General features: G+C 42.5%; 1 protein-coding gene across 19 annotated transcripts in view; it reads right to left on the reverse strand.

Annotated features, from left to right (window-relative positions):
- The window catches only part of TRAK1 (trafficking kinesin protein 1), a 137,805-nt gene that overhangs the window by 64,257 nt on the left and 57,258 nt on the right, over nt 1–16,290 (reverse strand). For 16 of the 19 annotated variants that reach the window (XM_083404736.1, XM_083404719.1, XM_083404722.1 and 13 more), the window contains one exon: nt 12,469–12,663. Coding sequence is in view for 3 of the 19 variants with exons in the window: in XM_083404731.1 (XP_083260857.1) it covers nt 1,381–1,444 (64 nt within the window). In the remaining 16 variants the exon portion in view is untranslated. Of the gene's footprint in view, nt 1–1,380; nt 1,706–12,468; nt 12,664–16,290 lie in introns of those variants that run through there. The other 3 variants (XM_083404732.1, XM_083404731.1, XM_083404721.1) reach the window with 3 other exon arrangements.

Below are 16,290 nucleotides of genomic sequence, written 5' to 3' on the forward strand. Positions count from 1 at the left end.
CTGTAATTTATTACGCCTATCGCCCAGCATACTTTCAATTAACAAGTTCTACGTGGTCAGAAATTCTGCAAAACAGGACAGTGTAATTTTGACAACAAAACTGTTGTGGTGAGATTTAAAATAGGGAAGAGTTCACGGTTTTATTTCAACAGCATCAGCCATTTCACTTTCAGTTTATTTCACCTAAAATCTCTCAGAAGGTTTCTGAAAACCAGCTTAGCAATGTGAATGGCAGAGCAAAGAAAAGGAAAAGTGTAGCTGTCAGAGTATTAAGCATTCAAAACAAGGCCAGTAAACCATAAGAAATTATATCAGTCAGATTAACTCTTCAAAGGACAAATTCATAGAGAAAACAAATGATATAACAAGTATTTTCCCCTCACATATATGCATTCTAGGTATGGATCTTTTGCAGACATTGAATTTAATATTTACATGAGGAGCTCGTCAGTTTCTCAAGGCTTGTAGGCGGAAAGGTTTTTTTTTTGTGAAATTCAGGCTAGTACTCTTAATATTTTACCTGTGTATTTGAAAGTTAGCTCTTATCCTAGACTACGCTAGATCTTTGCACTGAAATGTAATTCCTGGTTATTGCTCCGCTCATCTCAGTCACCACCTTGCCCTCACTGTAATCATGGTCCTTCTTAAAACTAATATCCAGGCACAGCAATACCTTTGTGGCCTCTGTATCTCCATCTTGGGCTCCCATACAGTTCTGTGGCCAGAATGAGAAGATTTGACTTTCCCGCAAGGCGGGTGGTGCAGTTTCAGCCCCTCCTCCTCACACCCACCTTTATCACGAGACTCATGATCACATCCAGGGTGATGAAAAAGGCACTGCCATCCTGGCAGAAAAGAGAAAGTTCGAGAGGAGCTGACAAAGGAGACCCGATCCCGACGTTCAAACCTAACGATTTAGGCAGAAGCAGTTGCTCTAATCGTTTCCCACAATGAAGATTTTATATGCGAAACTAAGCTGTCTCTGCCTGCCAGCCTTTAATATATGCCGTGCATCTTGCCACATCTCACAATATGCTATGTGCCTGTTATAATACAGGCTTCCCATTCCCACTCAACGTAGCAAATTGAGTGTGTATTGAAGCTTGAGCCGTAGTAGCAGCAATCACAATAAGCATTTAGCAGTAATTTTCTTTTGCTGAAAAGATCTTCCAGTGCGTATGGACTGCTGCCACTCCCACTGGCAAAAAGCCCTACAGCAGTCTCCTGTACCATGCCTTCAATGTATGATAGGAAACGCCAAAAGCTGCCTACCTTAGCTGCACAGCCCCACAGCAGTTCTCCCAGTATAGAAGACAGAAAGACATACATTAGAAGGTAAAGCCCCTATTCCCAGGCATGCCATAAAGAGCAGATAATTACCATCCGTACATTCCTCATAATACCAGTCCAGCTCATAGTAATCCGCTTCAATGAATTTCTGCATAGTCCGCTATCTCCTTGGGCAACGTAGGAGAGGAGATTTTATACAGATGCTACAGAGGTCAAGTGAAGCACAGCCATGCCTCCCTGCCTTTGCAGAACTGCATTCTGCCAAGGAGCTCGGAGACTGCCGGCGAGAGGCTGGACATCTTCAGCCGAAACGGAAAGGAACAGACAATGAAAAGGAGAAAATAAAAACTTCAAAAAATAAAAAAGGGAGAGGTTTGTTGCAGCAGCTGCACCAGTGGCTGCTCTAATAAAGAAGGCTTTACACAGGAGCTGGGAATGGGAGTTAACAAAACCGTCCTATCAAAAGGCTCAGACTCTGACGTTGGAGACACACAGCACCACTTGGGGGTTCCTAACTCATTCCTTTCCCGCTCCACTCCTCGCATCTCTTTCGGTCCAATATGTTGCCATGGAGACCAGTTGGCTCCGAAAGAGATGCAGCGATGGAGGGAGGAAATGCAATTCTGCTGTTTCTTACTACGCTGGCTAGGATGTGTCTCACCAGAAGACACAAAACAGAGAGAAATGCTTCCCACTGCTATAACACAAAGAGATCCAAGTTAAGCTCCAACTAGTTACATGGCAACTTCAGGTTTTGATCACTTAACACATCACCGTATCTTAATATGTACACCTAACACAATGCTGTAACAAACCGGCGTGGGTTGTGTGTGTGTCCCACACCCAGAAATGTGGGTGACTAAAGCTCTTTCCTTTGAACCAGTGATCCATTTTATCAAGCGCCTAACTTCTGCGAGAGCACAAAAAGGATTACAGCCAACTACAGCCATTTTGTACAAACAGGAATACAGTAATCACCTCCTTCCTCTCCCTTCTCTCTCGAAATATTCCTAAAAATCTAAGCTTGCCATTAGTTTGCAGATGAAATTAGGAGCACGCATCTGTTCAGATATGCAAACTGATGATCTGTTGCAGGAGATTAAAATAGAACTTGGATAAGCAAACGAATAAACACATCCTGCTGGACAATATAATGAAGTTCTTAACCTTTAATGTTGTTATATACACTCTGTGTTTATTTGGCTTTTGCTACAACACTCTGCCCCTCAGTAGTGTGTGTGTGTGTGTGTGTGTGTGTGTGTAGATTTCACAATCATCTGGAGAGTTTGCTCTGTTTAGATGCAGAAGCAAAGAAACCAAAACAGATCCTTTTTTGATATACACATAAAGAACAGGCAGAAGCAGAGAAGAAGCCAAAGAACCACCGTGGGAACAAAGGCGGAGGTGGAAGTGGCAAAAGGGAAAAAAGCAGTGGCAAATATCAGACTAGACTTGACAGAAGGATCAGGGTAGGGCTGCCTGGAGAAGGGCTCAGAAATTGGCTGGTTGGATACTCCTAATGGTGACCAGAAAAATGAAAAAGGTGACGTCTAAAGTGACACAGGAGCTGTGCAGTTTAATCCACTTTTCTCACATGAAACTTAAAAAGAGAGGGGAAGGAATTGGAACAGATAGGGGAATTCTAACAGTGCAGGCAGAGTGGTTACTAGAGGAGCAAATGATGGGCTGTGGCTGGCTGCATGTGACATGTTGTGAAAGGCGTGGCGAGCCACAGACCCCACTCCCAATTGCTGATTTCCTGTGATGAGAAGAAGCCACAGCAAAGCTTTGGCTAATGTGCATCCTCTTCCAGCACAGCCACAAAGGATTTGGAAGGTTAATAATAATAATAATAATAATAATAATAATAATAATAATTTATTATTTATTATTTATAGCCCGCCCATCTGGCTGAGTTTCCCCAGCCACTCTGGGCGGCTCCCAATCAAATGTTAAAAACAGTACAGCATTAAATTTTAAAAACTTCCCTGAACAGGGCTGCCTTCAGATGTCTTTTAAAGATAGGATAGAGGCTTATTTCCTTCACATCTGAAAGGAGGGTGTTCCACAGGGTGGGCCCCACTACCGAGAAGGCCCTCCTTCTGGTTCCCTGTAACCTCACTTCTCGCAATGAGAGAACCGCCAGAAGGCCCTCGGCGCTGGATCTCAGTGTCAGGGCTGAATGATGGGGGTGGAGACGCTCCTTCAGGTATACAGGACCAAGACCGTTTAGGGCTTTAAAGGTCAACACCAACACTTTGATTTGTGCTCGGAAACGTACTGGGAGCCAATGCAGATCTCTCAGGACCGATGTTATAAGGTCTCGGCAGCCACTCCCAATCACCAGTCTAGCTGCCGCATTCTGGATTAATTGCAGTTTCCAGGTCACCTTCAAAGGTAGCCCCACGTAGAGCGCATTGCAGTAGTCCAAGAGGGAGATAACTAGAGCATGCACCACTCTGGCAAGGCAGGTAGGTTCTTAGACTGTGTACCAGGTGGAGCTGGTAGACAGCCACCCTGGACACAGAATTAACCTGTGACTCCATGGACAGCTGTGAGTCCAAAATGAAGTGACTGAATTAACGTTCGGTTTCTCTCTCTCATTATTATTAACCCCAGTTTAACTTACAGCCAACCCCTAAGTGATGGCTAACAAATCATAGTTACGATTAATCACAGATTGTCCGGTTTCGACGAAACGGCAGGTGTGGTTAATAAAAACTGAAAATGAAAGTAGCTGTGCTGGAGGAGGAGAGGGAGAAGGCCAAGGTTCACTGCAGCTTGCTCCTGCCATTAGTGTGGATGTAAATGTAGATTTTATACCATCTTAGTGTGATAAATGTGGGACGCGGGTGGCGCTGTGGGTAAAAGCCTCAGCGCCTAGGGCTTGCTGATAGAAAGGTCGGCGGTTCGAATCCCCGCGGCGGGGTGCGCTCCCGTTGTTCGGTCCCAGCGCCTGCCAACCTAGCAGTTCGAAAGCACTCCCGGGTGCAAGTAGATAAATAGGGACCGCTTACTAGCGGGAAGGTAAACGGCGTTTCCGTGTGCGGCTCTGGCTCGCCAGGGCAGCGATGTCACGCTGGCCACATGACCCGGAAGTGTCTCCGGACAGCACTGGCCCCCGGCCTCTTTGAGTGAGATGGGCGCACAACCCTAGAGTCTGTCAAGACTGGCCCGTACGGGCAGGGGTACCTTTACCTTTAGTGTGATAAATAAATATAACTATGTGCTTAAAACACATTATGTGTCAAGTGTCCTAAAACCTGTGTCACAGTCAGCTGCAATTCAATTAAGTATTCAGTGTAGCAAACCTGCACATCGATTTCTAAAGAGCAACTAGTGCTCCTCTGGCAAGGATAGGATCTCCAGATGCCCTTTACACTTGCCCTTTTTCAAACAATGCAGCTGCCTCCAGGAATAAAAAAAAAGATAAAGCCTATGAAATAAATTGAGACGATAATAACACCCACTACAAATTATGAGCTGCAACAGTGTAGTTCTGATTCTTACTCCACCCCTGCCCAAAATTCAAGGGAGGATATACAATTATTTTAGGAAGACATATTTGCTGCTCGCTTGAGTATGCAAGTGAAAGCTCAATGTAAAATCCTTTCTGTTCTTCCTGCCCCTAGCCCCGAATTCTGGATTTAGATCATGATTTCCCAAACCTGGGTCTCCAGCTGTTTTTGGACTACAATTCCCATCATCCTTGATCCTGCTAGCTAGGATTGATTGAGTGAGTGAGTGACTGACTGACTGACTGACTGAATTTATATACCGCCCTATACTTGAAGGTCTCAGGGTGGTTATATTCCAAAAACAGCAGGAGACCCACGTTTGGGAAACCCTGATTTAGATTATCAGACTTCTTCAGGCACAGATTTCTCTTTTTTCAGTTCTCTTTGAAGCCAGTGGGAGTAGCAGTAGCAGAAATAGTGCAGTACTTAAACCTACTAGCAACACACTTGCATTTGGTGCAGGTTAATATTATCACCCCGCCTTGCCAAGAAGGCAAGGGCAATGAGTCATTCGCATCAAATTCAATTATTTGGAAACCTATCTTGAAAAATGGCATGACTAATTTCTGGGATTCAAGCCTACCTGGATGTAAAACCCTCCCACCCTGAAGAGTTTGTTTCCTGTTGAGGCTGGTTTCGGGGCTAGATCCATTTATTTCTGGGTTAAGGCCTAGTTTTGGTGCACAAGCTGCCTTGGTCACCTTTGCATGGTTACCGTTGGTCAGAGAGAGGCAGAAGGAATGTGCCCCTGTTAACTCTCCTTGATCTCCTACCTATCAAGCACAAACCACACTGCTCCTAAAGGAACTGCCCTAGCTGTCTATAAGCTACTGAGCCAGGTTCAAGGTTTTAGTTTCAACCTTTCTCCTTACTCCCTCTTCAAGCACTGCAGCTGAGGAGTGTCTCTTGATTGTGCCATAATCGCCATTATTAGCAGCAACCAGTGGCAGGGCCTTCTCTCTAGTGGCCCCCATTTAATGGAACCATATATTCTCTGAGCAGTGACAAATGCCAACAGTGTTCAAAACACACTCACGTACTCAGGTTTTCTGGAATTTTATCAATGGTGACCTTTGAGCAACTAACTGCTTTTCATTTGTTACATTATAGTGTCCTTTTTTTCTTTTCATTTTAATTTGTTTTATTACTTAGGTATATCATGGATTGTCATAGACAGCTTACATGTATTAAGAGAAGAGCACCTACAAAAAGAGCTACTAAAGACTAACATTCCATACAATCCTTCACATGCTCCAAACTGACACTCAGTTGTTTTTACATTAGAAAACCAAAGTAGAGTGAATTGGGAAAAGACCACTTAGCAGTCTTTGGTCCCATCATGGTATTTATAGCATCTGAGGGTATCACACTAACCATTCCCAGCTCAGATTTTCTCACAACTTGGGGGGGGGGGGGGAGCCAATGCAAAGGTTAAATGCTTGATGAGCTAGAATAAGTAGCTAAGCGATCACTGGACTTTGCTTCAGTTAGGAACAAAACAAGTGAAGACGTTGGCTGCATTCTAAGAAGATTGTAAGCAAATGTTACTTTCTGAGGTCTAATGAGACTAACATTTGCTTTTGTGAGTGAATTAAATGCACTACTAAAAGATCAAGTACCTCTTTCAAAAGGGCATATATGCTGCCAGGGTTTAGCTTTCATTAGCTCTGGTATAGGATGAATTTACAGTGGTACCCCGCAAGACGAATGCCTCGCAAGACGGAAAACCCGCTAGACGAAAGGGTTTTCTGTTTTTCAATGCGCTTCGCAGGACGAATTCCCCTATGGGCTTGCTTCGCAAGACGAAAATGTCTTGCGAGTCTTGAGATTTTTTTCCGCTCCCCACCCCCTTTTTCTAAGCCGCTATACCGCTAATAGCCTTTTAGCAGCTAATCCGCTAATCCCTTAAGCCTTTAATAGCCGCTAATAGCCGCTAAACCGCTAATAGCGCTAATCCGCTAATAGGGTTGCTTCGCAAGATGAAAAAAACCACTAGATGAAGAGACTCACAGAACGAATTAATTTCGTCTTGCGAGGCACCACTGTACTAAAATATCTCGTCATCTATTACAGCACACTGCTATTACACCAAAGCTTTCAGATGGGATGGATATTGAGTCAGATTCCCAAAGGTTCAGAGGTCCCTCTGTGTGAGCATACAACACATTTGTGTTGTGTACTGAAGTTCTCGCCCTGGCCACCAGGAGTATTGTGTATGTAGTTTTCACTCAGGACCACGTCAGTTATTTTAGGCGGGAAACCCTGGGTTGTTGTTGCTACATTGTCGACAGCCGGCTGCCTATAAAAGCAGGCCGGCTGAGCTTTTTGCTGTTCAGTTCTGTTCCAGCTTATAAAATAAAGAGCTGCTTTGGAGAAATCGCTGTGTTGTCTGCTATGTTCGCCCACAACTTAACAATTTGCATGCACAGTAGGTGCATATCTCTCCAAATTCTGCAAATCATCTTCTCAGCTGCAGCCTCAGGCCCATATCCCATTCTGTTTCAGAGGGTCTACCAACTCTCAGAATTGGCTTTTCAGAGGGCACAAGAGGCTGCAGCAGTGATGGAAAAGTCCCATTGTATGATGAGAACTCCACTTGTTTCACTGGGCAAACTCAAGAGGAAGAAAAACTAATATTTATACGGAGATTCTTAAGACTATTGTTAGGCATTGCTCTATGCAAAGACTTGCATCTTTCTGGGTTTTTTGTTCGTTTTTAAATAGTGTCCGTTACATAGTAATAAAAATGATATGTAAAGAACAACAACAACAAAATCACCAACACATAATTTAAAAACAGTTGGAATTGCTTGGTAATTATATTCTAGCTTCACCCTCAAGGCATAGGGTGGCCCTAAAATGGCCTTTGCTAGAAGTTACTTGGGCAGCAGCCACTATCTTTAGAGATGAAGGATCAGAAGTGAAACAATACACAATTCAGAGCGTCACTATGGCTATATATAGAGCGAAGTTAAGATACCAACTTTTAAGTGAACCTTTAAAAATATTATCTAACACACAAGCTCCATGAAAAAACTAAGCAGCAATAAATATATTTACGCAGATTTAGTCAAAATCAGCAGATCAATATTTCCATAATTAAAAAGGAGAGAGGGAAGACCAGGTCCTACTTATTTGAAAAGTAATAGTTTATATATGTAAAGCCAAACAGTATTTTAGAGCACTCCATATACAGGAGAAACGTCATTTTTCCTTGCTGCAAAAGACAGGAATTTATTTAAAATAGCTCTTCTGAAGCATGGGAGGCTTGAAACAGATTACTCAATTGATTCTGACTCACTATGTTGATACATCTTACATTGCTTGGAGCAGGGGTCAGCAAACTTTTTCAGCAGGGGGCTGGTCCACTGTCCCTCAGACCATGGGGTGGGCCAGACTATAATTGAGGCGGGGTGGGGGGGGGAATGAACAAATTCCTATGCTCCACAAACAACCCAGAGATGCATTTTAAATAAAAGCACACATTCTACATGGAAAAACACAAGACAGGCCCCATAAATAACCCAGAGATGCATTTTAAATAAAAGGACACATTCTACTCATGTAAAAACACGCTGTGTCCGTGGGCCATATTTAGAAGGCGATTGGGCCAGATCCGGCCCCCGGGCCTTAGGTTGCCTACCCATGGCTTAGAGTCTGCCATCTTGCCTGCCCTGTACTGTACACAACTGACAATGGCACAAAGATCAAAAAGCACGGGGCATACAAAGTTGCACAAGGAAGAAAAACTATTTAGTGGCAAACAGAAGATTTAACTGAAGTTGCAACTATTTCCAAAGAGACTCTGCCAAACTCCTACAACCATACAGCAGGGATGTGGCACTTTGCATGAACTGCTGCTAATATTTTAGTAGACATAGGGAATCCAGTGGAACTTCAATATAAGTAATAATTCAATTAAAGACAGAAGGCATGTAAGCTAAGCAACGTGAGCCTCTTCCCTAACCTTATGCGCTCCAGACACATTGGACTACAGAGGTGTGTGGATTAAGCTGATGGCAATTGTAGTCCAAAATGTCTGGAGGGCAGCAGGTTGGAGAATGCTGCTTTTCAACAGCTGCAGTAGTTAAGAAAAATAATTCCACATTTGTAGTGGGAAAGGAGGCAGCTGTCTCCATTCAGACCCAAATTAATTAGCGCTTGACTGCTAGATGAATTGTAATTTAATTATTCTATGCTGCAGCCTCCTCTGAAATTCCTTTCTTCATGTACGGCCATCTTAAAATCAGTGGCAAAATGTTCTTGTAACATGAAACATTCTTCTATTGGTTTATGAAATATTAAAAAGCAGCAAAAATAAAGAAAACTTAGAAAGGAAGTAGTCAACTCTAAGCTAAAGTAAAAGATCTACAATGTTGAAAAATAGTAGATGAAAGTGATAAACCATTCTACAAAATCAGCATAACATTAGTATGTAACACACGAGCCTTAACAGTGCTTTGGCAAACAAATAAACTACTTGGTCAAAGTTGTAGAATTTATTTTTGTGCAGCTTTCCAAATGGACAGCTTCTCAACATTTGTCTGGTACAGAACAGCTTAGAAAATTCTATTGCTTCAAGGGATCAGACAAAAATGACTCATTAATTCTCTTTACAGCTGTATAATTCTGTTCAGATACTTCAAATGCCACTTATTTATTAGATCATCCAAGGATACTGCCACATGATACAATGGTACCTCAGGTTACATACGTTTCAGGTTACATACGCTTCAGGTTACACACTCCGCTAACCCAGAAATAGTGCTCCAGGTTAAGAACTTTGCTTCAGGATAAGAACAGAAATTGGGCTCCGGCGGCACAGGAGGCCCCATTAGCTAAAGTGGTGCTTCAGGTTAAGAACAGTTTCAGGTTAAGAACAGACCTCCGGAACGAATTAAGTACTTAACCTGAGGTACCACTGTTCAAAGTACCTGTGACTGTTACACACAAAAACCCGAAGCGCTTTCCCAAATTGTCCGCATCCCTCTTGAACATCTTGCCTTCTTTCCATTAATGTTTCTCAGCATGCGGGCTGCAAAGCTCCGCTGATCATCAGTCAACCTGTACCAAGTGTGGATCCTTGTCCTATGCCAAGACCAACTGTCCTATGCAAGTTTTACCACCCACCCACCCAAATCAAAGCTGTGACCATTTTAAATCTATATCCTGTTTAGGTGTGATTCCTGCTCTCTCTGCTTCCACTACAGATGCAAGTTGTACTTGAGATTATGGAGGAAGAAACACTGAAATAGTGAGGCACTAGGCATGTGACAGAGGCTAATGGAAATTAACAGTAGTCATGTGGCTTTCAGTATTCACTAAACAATGTGTGACAAGAATCACTCTAGCAACAGTTATGAGAACACCAGTGAATCTTAATGCATTTTTTGTTCTTGTTTCTGAATACAATACAATGTTATCAAACCAACATAAGCAGAAAGTGCTTATGACCCCTGAAATACCGTATTTTCCCGTGTATAAGACTATATTTTCCCCCACCTTTTTAAAGTTTAAAATTGGGGGTCGTCTTATACATGGAATGTTTAAAATATTTATTTCTTAATATTGGGCTCCAAAAATAGGTGTTGTCTTATACATGGGGGCGTCTTATAGATGGAAAAATACGGTAAATAACATATCCTTATCAGCAACTATGGATGAAACAGCAGCTGTGGATCAGCGACCTGGAAGCAGTTAATGCCAGATTTGGATTATTTTCCTTAATGCAGACTATTGGTAGCCCATTGGCAGCCCATTCACTGTCAGTTACTACACAATCAAGGATTATATCCACCACACGCATAGATTATTATTATTCAGCCAATCAAAAGATGTAAAACTGCATGGAAAACATCACCTTCTTCCCCAACCCCACCACAAAATGGCGACATTTTAGGCGCTTGAAAAAACAACATTGCCATAACATTAAAATATGTAACCTTGGGAAAAGATGTGTACCCAAAAGGCAAGCAAATGAACATTTATTGAGCAGGAGGAGTTGATTGTACAGGTCCATACTTCAAATCTAGGTTTAATCTCTTGGTACTTTTCTCTGAAAGTTTAGCTGACCTACTTACAAAAGGATAAGACACTGTGTGTGTTTAAAAAACTGTGCTGATATTTTAAGGGCATTTCTTAATGTCAGAAGATAATAAGCTGGCAGCTATAAAGTATGATACTATTTAGCCATATTCAGTCCATCTGAACACAAATTCAATGAGGGAAAAAACACTTTATTTAAGGTAGATAAGGACAAGATGAAATTATACAACTGAATATAAATATGGATGGGAAACGGCTACGTATTGTGAGTACTTATCTACTTTTAAAATTTTTCACCTATGATCTTTTTCTTTTACTTCTTTATTTTTTTCTTTGTTCTTTTTTCCTTTTTTCTGATATCTTATCTTTCATTTCACTCCTTTATTGTGAATAGCATTTTATAGAGGTATAAGTAACTGTAAATATGAAAAGGGACAAAATATTCTCTAATTTTTTCCCCTTGGTTATATGTATTTTCTTTTTCTTTTGTATTTTCTTTTGTTGTAAATATATATATTTTCTAATTTGTACTTAATACAAATTTTAAAAAAGAGAAAGGTGTTTCAAGGCCACTCCATTTTTTGTTTTAATTGAAGTTTGACTCCCATTTGCTTTTTGGTCACCAACTGGGTTGCGATGGCTTGTAGGTTAGCAACCTATGCTGCTGTTTTTCATCCCCACCAGACCCAACTAGAGTTAAGCAGCTTACATGTAGGACTGCCAGTGGCGTAGCGTGGGGGGTGCAGGGGGGGCCGGCCGCACCGGGCGCAACATCTGGGGGGGCGCGCTCGCACTCGCAGCTCTCTGCCCCTACCTGGCTCACTCACTCTCTCTCATCTGGGGGGGGGGGGCGCAAATTACTTGCCTTGCCCCGGGTGCTGACAACCCACGCTACGCCACTGAGGACTGCAGCCTCAGCATCTTAGCTTGCCGCCGTATTACAAGCCAAAGGAAAGTCATCCACTTCAAGGAAACTGACATATGCAAGCTACATTCCAAATCCTTTTAGCTGGGTTTAAAATGTCACAAACAGCCTACAACAGAAATGCTATCATGAGTGGTATATTTTTCCCACTGCGTTTTCCACCTGCTTTGCATATATTATACAGTGCTTCACGGAAAGAAAAGATACACACCAGTGGCGTAGTGTGGGGGGTGCAGGGGGGGCCGGCCGCACCGGGCGCAACATCTGGGGGGGGCGCGCTCACACTCGCAGCTCTCTGCCCCTACCTGGCTCACTCACTCTCTCTCACTGCAGTGCTGGCTGTGCGAATCCGATCCGAGCCGCCGGGTCGCCGCCCACTGTGTGTGGGGGGGTGCCAGGCGTGTGGTGCGAAGAGAGAGCGAGGGACTATCTGGGGGAGGGACAGTGCAGCGGGGGGGCACAAATTACTTGCCTTGCCCCGGGTGCTGACAACCCACGCTACGCCACTGATACACACTCATGATTTCTATTGTACCAGTGACAGTTTTCAATGTGATCCATCCCACATATTACATTATTTATCCAAGAATAGCTGCTAAACTGAGGAAATGTGGGGTATATTGGGAGAAGGCAACTCATAAATTCTACAGGCAATTGCATTTGAGGACAAATGAATACGTTTGGACTTACGGAAGTATTTCAGTGTCTCTTCTATTTGCTCTGTTGTTAAATCAATATTAGCATCAGGAGAAAGGAGAGGTGTATGAAGCCAATCGTCGTGGTCATAACCATAGATGGTATCTGCTCTTAGCTTGTAGTGTGGTAGCTGCTCTTCAAGCAGACTGATGATTTCAACTTCGGGAAGATTTGTACTATTGCACACATCTAAAGAGAGGGGAAAGACAAGCATAGAAACTGGGTTACACCACATTCCAAATAAAAATAGAAACACGTGTGGTTTAATACAAGCCACATCAGCAAACTCCCATCCAACGCATTCCATCATCTCCATGAAAATTCCATCAGAAAGAGGAGGGTGTTGCATTGCTTAGAAGCTCTGACTAAACATTTCGTAAGAAACCGAATCAGAAGCTTTTGTCTCAAAATGTGGGCATTTCGCTGCTTATGATCTACAACTACAGAAACCAGAAACTATAACATTAAGCATTTCTGTCAATAGGCTTTGCTTCCATGCAAGTTTGCCTACTGCAACGCTTGCCCAAGATGTAAAGCTATTCCATGTGCTTTTTTTTTTTTTTTTTGTAAACGATATTTATTAAATTTTCCATTTTAACAATCCAATCAAACCACACTAAACATTCCAAATTATTCAAATTATCCAGTAATCAAACAATCCAAATATTATGCCAAATTATACATTTTTGGGCGGACTTCCCATGCTCCGAGGTCGGAGTGTGTGTGTTTCTATATCATCTCATATTTCTGCTATTCCATGTGCTTTAGACAAGAAAAGATTGACCAGAGACTTTGATGCTATTATTAGTATGCACATATGGGCTACCTGTTACCAGCATTAGCTGTGAGCTTTTTGTTTCTGATAGAAGAAATGTATTGCAATACTCCTAAAGGTTTGCAGTCTATTTCATCCACAGCAACCACACCACAAAAACCAGCACCACACAGCCTTGCTTTCCAGGAGCAAGACGACAAGCAGCTGTTAATATAAATTGCCTAGTAATTGCATGCTATTTGTTCCTGTTTCATCTCTGGTTCAAGGCTTTTATCACTTCTACCCCAGCATTACTAGGGAAGAAGTCTCCCTCATCCTTTATGACAAAGCAATGTTGCTGGGAATCAGTGATCTCATCGCCATGTGACTCAAGGAAGCCTCAAAAGAAAAACGTTTTACGAAAAATAGCTCCCATGTGCTAAGACAAGGAATGAGAAAGATGCCAGGCATTATCTTCAGCTAAAACACTTTACTCATTCTGTTGCATTTTTTTTTTTAATTCAAAAGCCTACATTTCAAAATAAAGCCATCCCACTGAAGCCAGTTACATGTGCTTTCATGGAGCTACATTTTTTAAAAGCCTAAATGCATTGACTATAAATACATGCCAAGGGTTGACAGGATGTGTGTCATAATTATTTTAGTTCTCAATGCACAAAACCTCTCCCCACTGTGCCTGGGTCTTTTATGAATGCCAAGAATACTGCACCAACGTGAATGAAAAACAGAACCATGCTTGTGCTATGAATTTGGTTTCACTGTCAAATTAGATATGCTGGTAGTGGACTAAGAGAGAGAACTTGCCATCACTGATTTACTATGAATTGGAGAACAAAGTAAATTTAGTTTCATAATCACAAAAAAATCCACTTAAAATATTACTAGTAATAATAACGATAATGATGAAGATTATAGATCTTAGGTTTGTTTGTTTCCAAAATAACCAGCAATACTTGTACTTTCCCTTTGAGTATTTAAAGCTTTCCTTGTCTCCCCCCCCCCCTAAGATGTTCATTGCGGCATACATACTTCTCTACCCATCCATTTCATTCTTACAACCACACTGTGAGGTAGGTTGGGAGTTCATGACTGGCTCAAGGTCACCAGGTGACCTGGAATCTGAACCTGGGCATCCCTGTCCTGAGTAAAACACTGAACTCTGCACCATACTGACTCTCTCACCCAAGATGGAAGCACATTTTTCTAGGATAACTTACATCAGCAATTGGATTGAGTGGGATAAAACGTATGAATGCAGCAGACATAAATGGCATTAAGGGTGCCTCAGAGCAAGGGACAAATCTTCCTAGATTCTCAAAAGTCTGTGACTCAGTCACAGTATCTGCACCCTGGTCTCTTAACTATGCCTATTTGATAAAGAGTCTCGCTGCTTGTCCTTCCGTGAGCTCATTACACCTACCAAAAGCTTCTTACTTGACTTATTTTCAGCCCAAAGAGAACAGCCAATTAATCTTAATAAGGAAAGAAGGAGCCACCAGATTTGTTGAACTGTGCAAAGATCAGTTCTGGTACTTGCTATCACATTCATCCTTCATCCCATTAATGCTTACTGAAGCTTTCACTAGTCAATTAAAAAAATATTCTGCACAAGGGGCACAGATACAGCACATGGGTGCCAATTCTCAATGAAAGCCATCGCTATGTTTTCTACTGCAAATAATACGGCCTTTAAAACAGCATTGTGGGGGAAGCTATTAACATTATCCAGTAACCAGAATCCTAAAGGGACTTAAAGCTTTTTGAAGTTTAATTTGAAAGACTGTTTAGAACCAGGAGGTTGCTTCTTGGGATTAAGGGCAGGAGAGAGAAGAGATAACCCTCCCTTTCCAAACCAAACAGCTTACCAGGGGAGCCAAAGTAAATGCAAGATGTTTTAAAAGAACACCTTTCCCCCTCGTTGAACATCTCATGTTATTAGTACTGTACTGCTGTGTTAGGAGGGTTAACTAGTGCCACCTGGTGCTCAGTAATCTCAATGACTCAGAATTCAGGCACAAAAATGGTCCTCTACAATAAAAGTTGCACCTTGGACCAGAAAGGCAGCAGAAAGGAGTAGGGAACGACACAGATCTGTACACCTGACAATTAATGGAAGCCCCACCTCTGCTTGAAGTAAAGGTAAAGGGACCCCTGACCATTAGGTCCGGTCGTGACGGACTCTGGGGTTGCGGTGCTCATCTCGCTTTATTGGCCGAGGGAGCCAGTGTACAGCTTCCGGGTCATGTGGCCAGCATGCCTAAGCTGCTTCTGGCGAACCAGAGCAGCGGACGGAAATGCCGTTTACCTTCCCGCTGGAGTGGTACCTATTTATCTACTTGCACTTTGACATGCTTTCGAACTGCTAGGTTGGAAGGAGCAGGGACCAAGCAATGGGAGCTCACTCCGTCGTGGGGATTCGAACTGCCAACCTTCTGATCGGCAAGCCCTAGGCTCTGTGGTTTAACCCACAGCGCCACCCGCGTCCCTTCTGCTTGAAGTACCAGCTGGTTATGTATACTAACAAGGTCCTCTGAGTTCTTGAGAAACGAAGTATCACGTAAAGGTCAAAGGCTTTGCTTTTTCACAGCAAAACATGACCCCACCAGCTTCTGGAGGATGAGGGCCCCAAGGTTGCAGGAATCTCCATCGTTATGCAGGACCCACCTCCTAGCCTGTAATGCTCTGTTCTAAGCCTAGAGCAAATTTATTTATTTATTTATTTATTTATTTATTTATTTATTTATTTTCTATACCACCAGGTATTGGGGTGGTTCACATAAAAATCAAATACTGTATATAAAATCAAAACAAAACCAACAACTCAACACCCCCCCCCATGAGCCAGTATTTTTTAAAAGGGAATAGGATGAAGATCAAGTCATGCAAAGGCCTAGCTGAAAAGGAACGTTTTTGCACCACGAAAGTGACGTGAAAACATCACTTTTTCAATGACACATCAGCTGTCACAATGCACTTCATGATATGCTCCACTTCTCTTACCCACTTAAGACAGTGTGCAGTAATTTGCAGAGGATATTGAT

The sequence above is a fragment of the Podarcis tiliguerta genome (genome assembly GCF_965153285.1).
Source record: "Podarcis tiliguerta genome assembly, chromosome: 12".
Taxonomy (NCBI): Eukaryota; Metazoa; Chordata; class Lepidosauria; order Squamata; family Lacertidae; genus Podarcis; species Podarcis tiliguerta.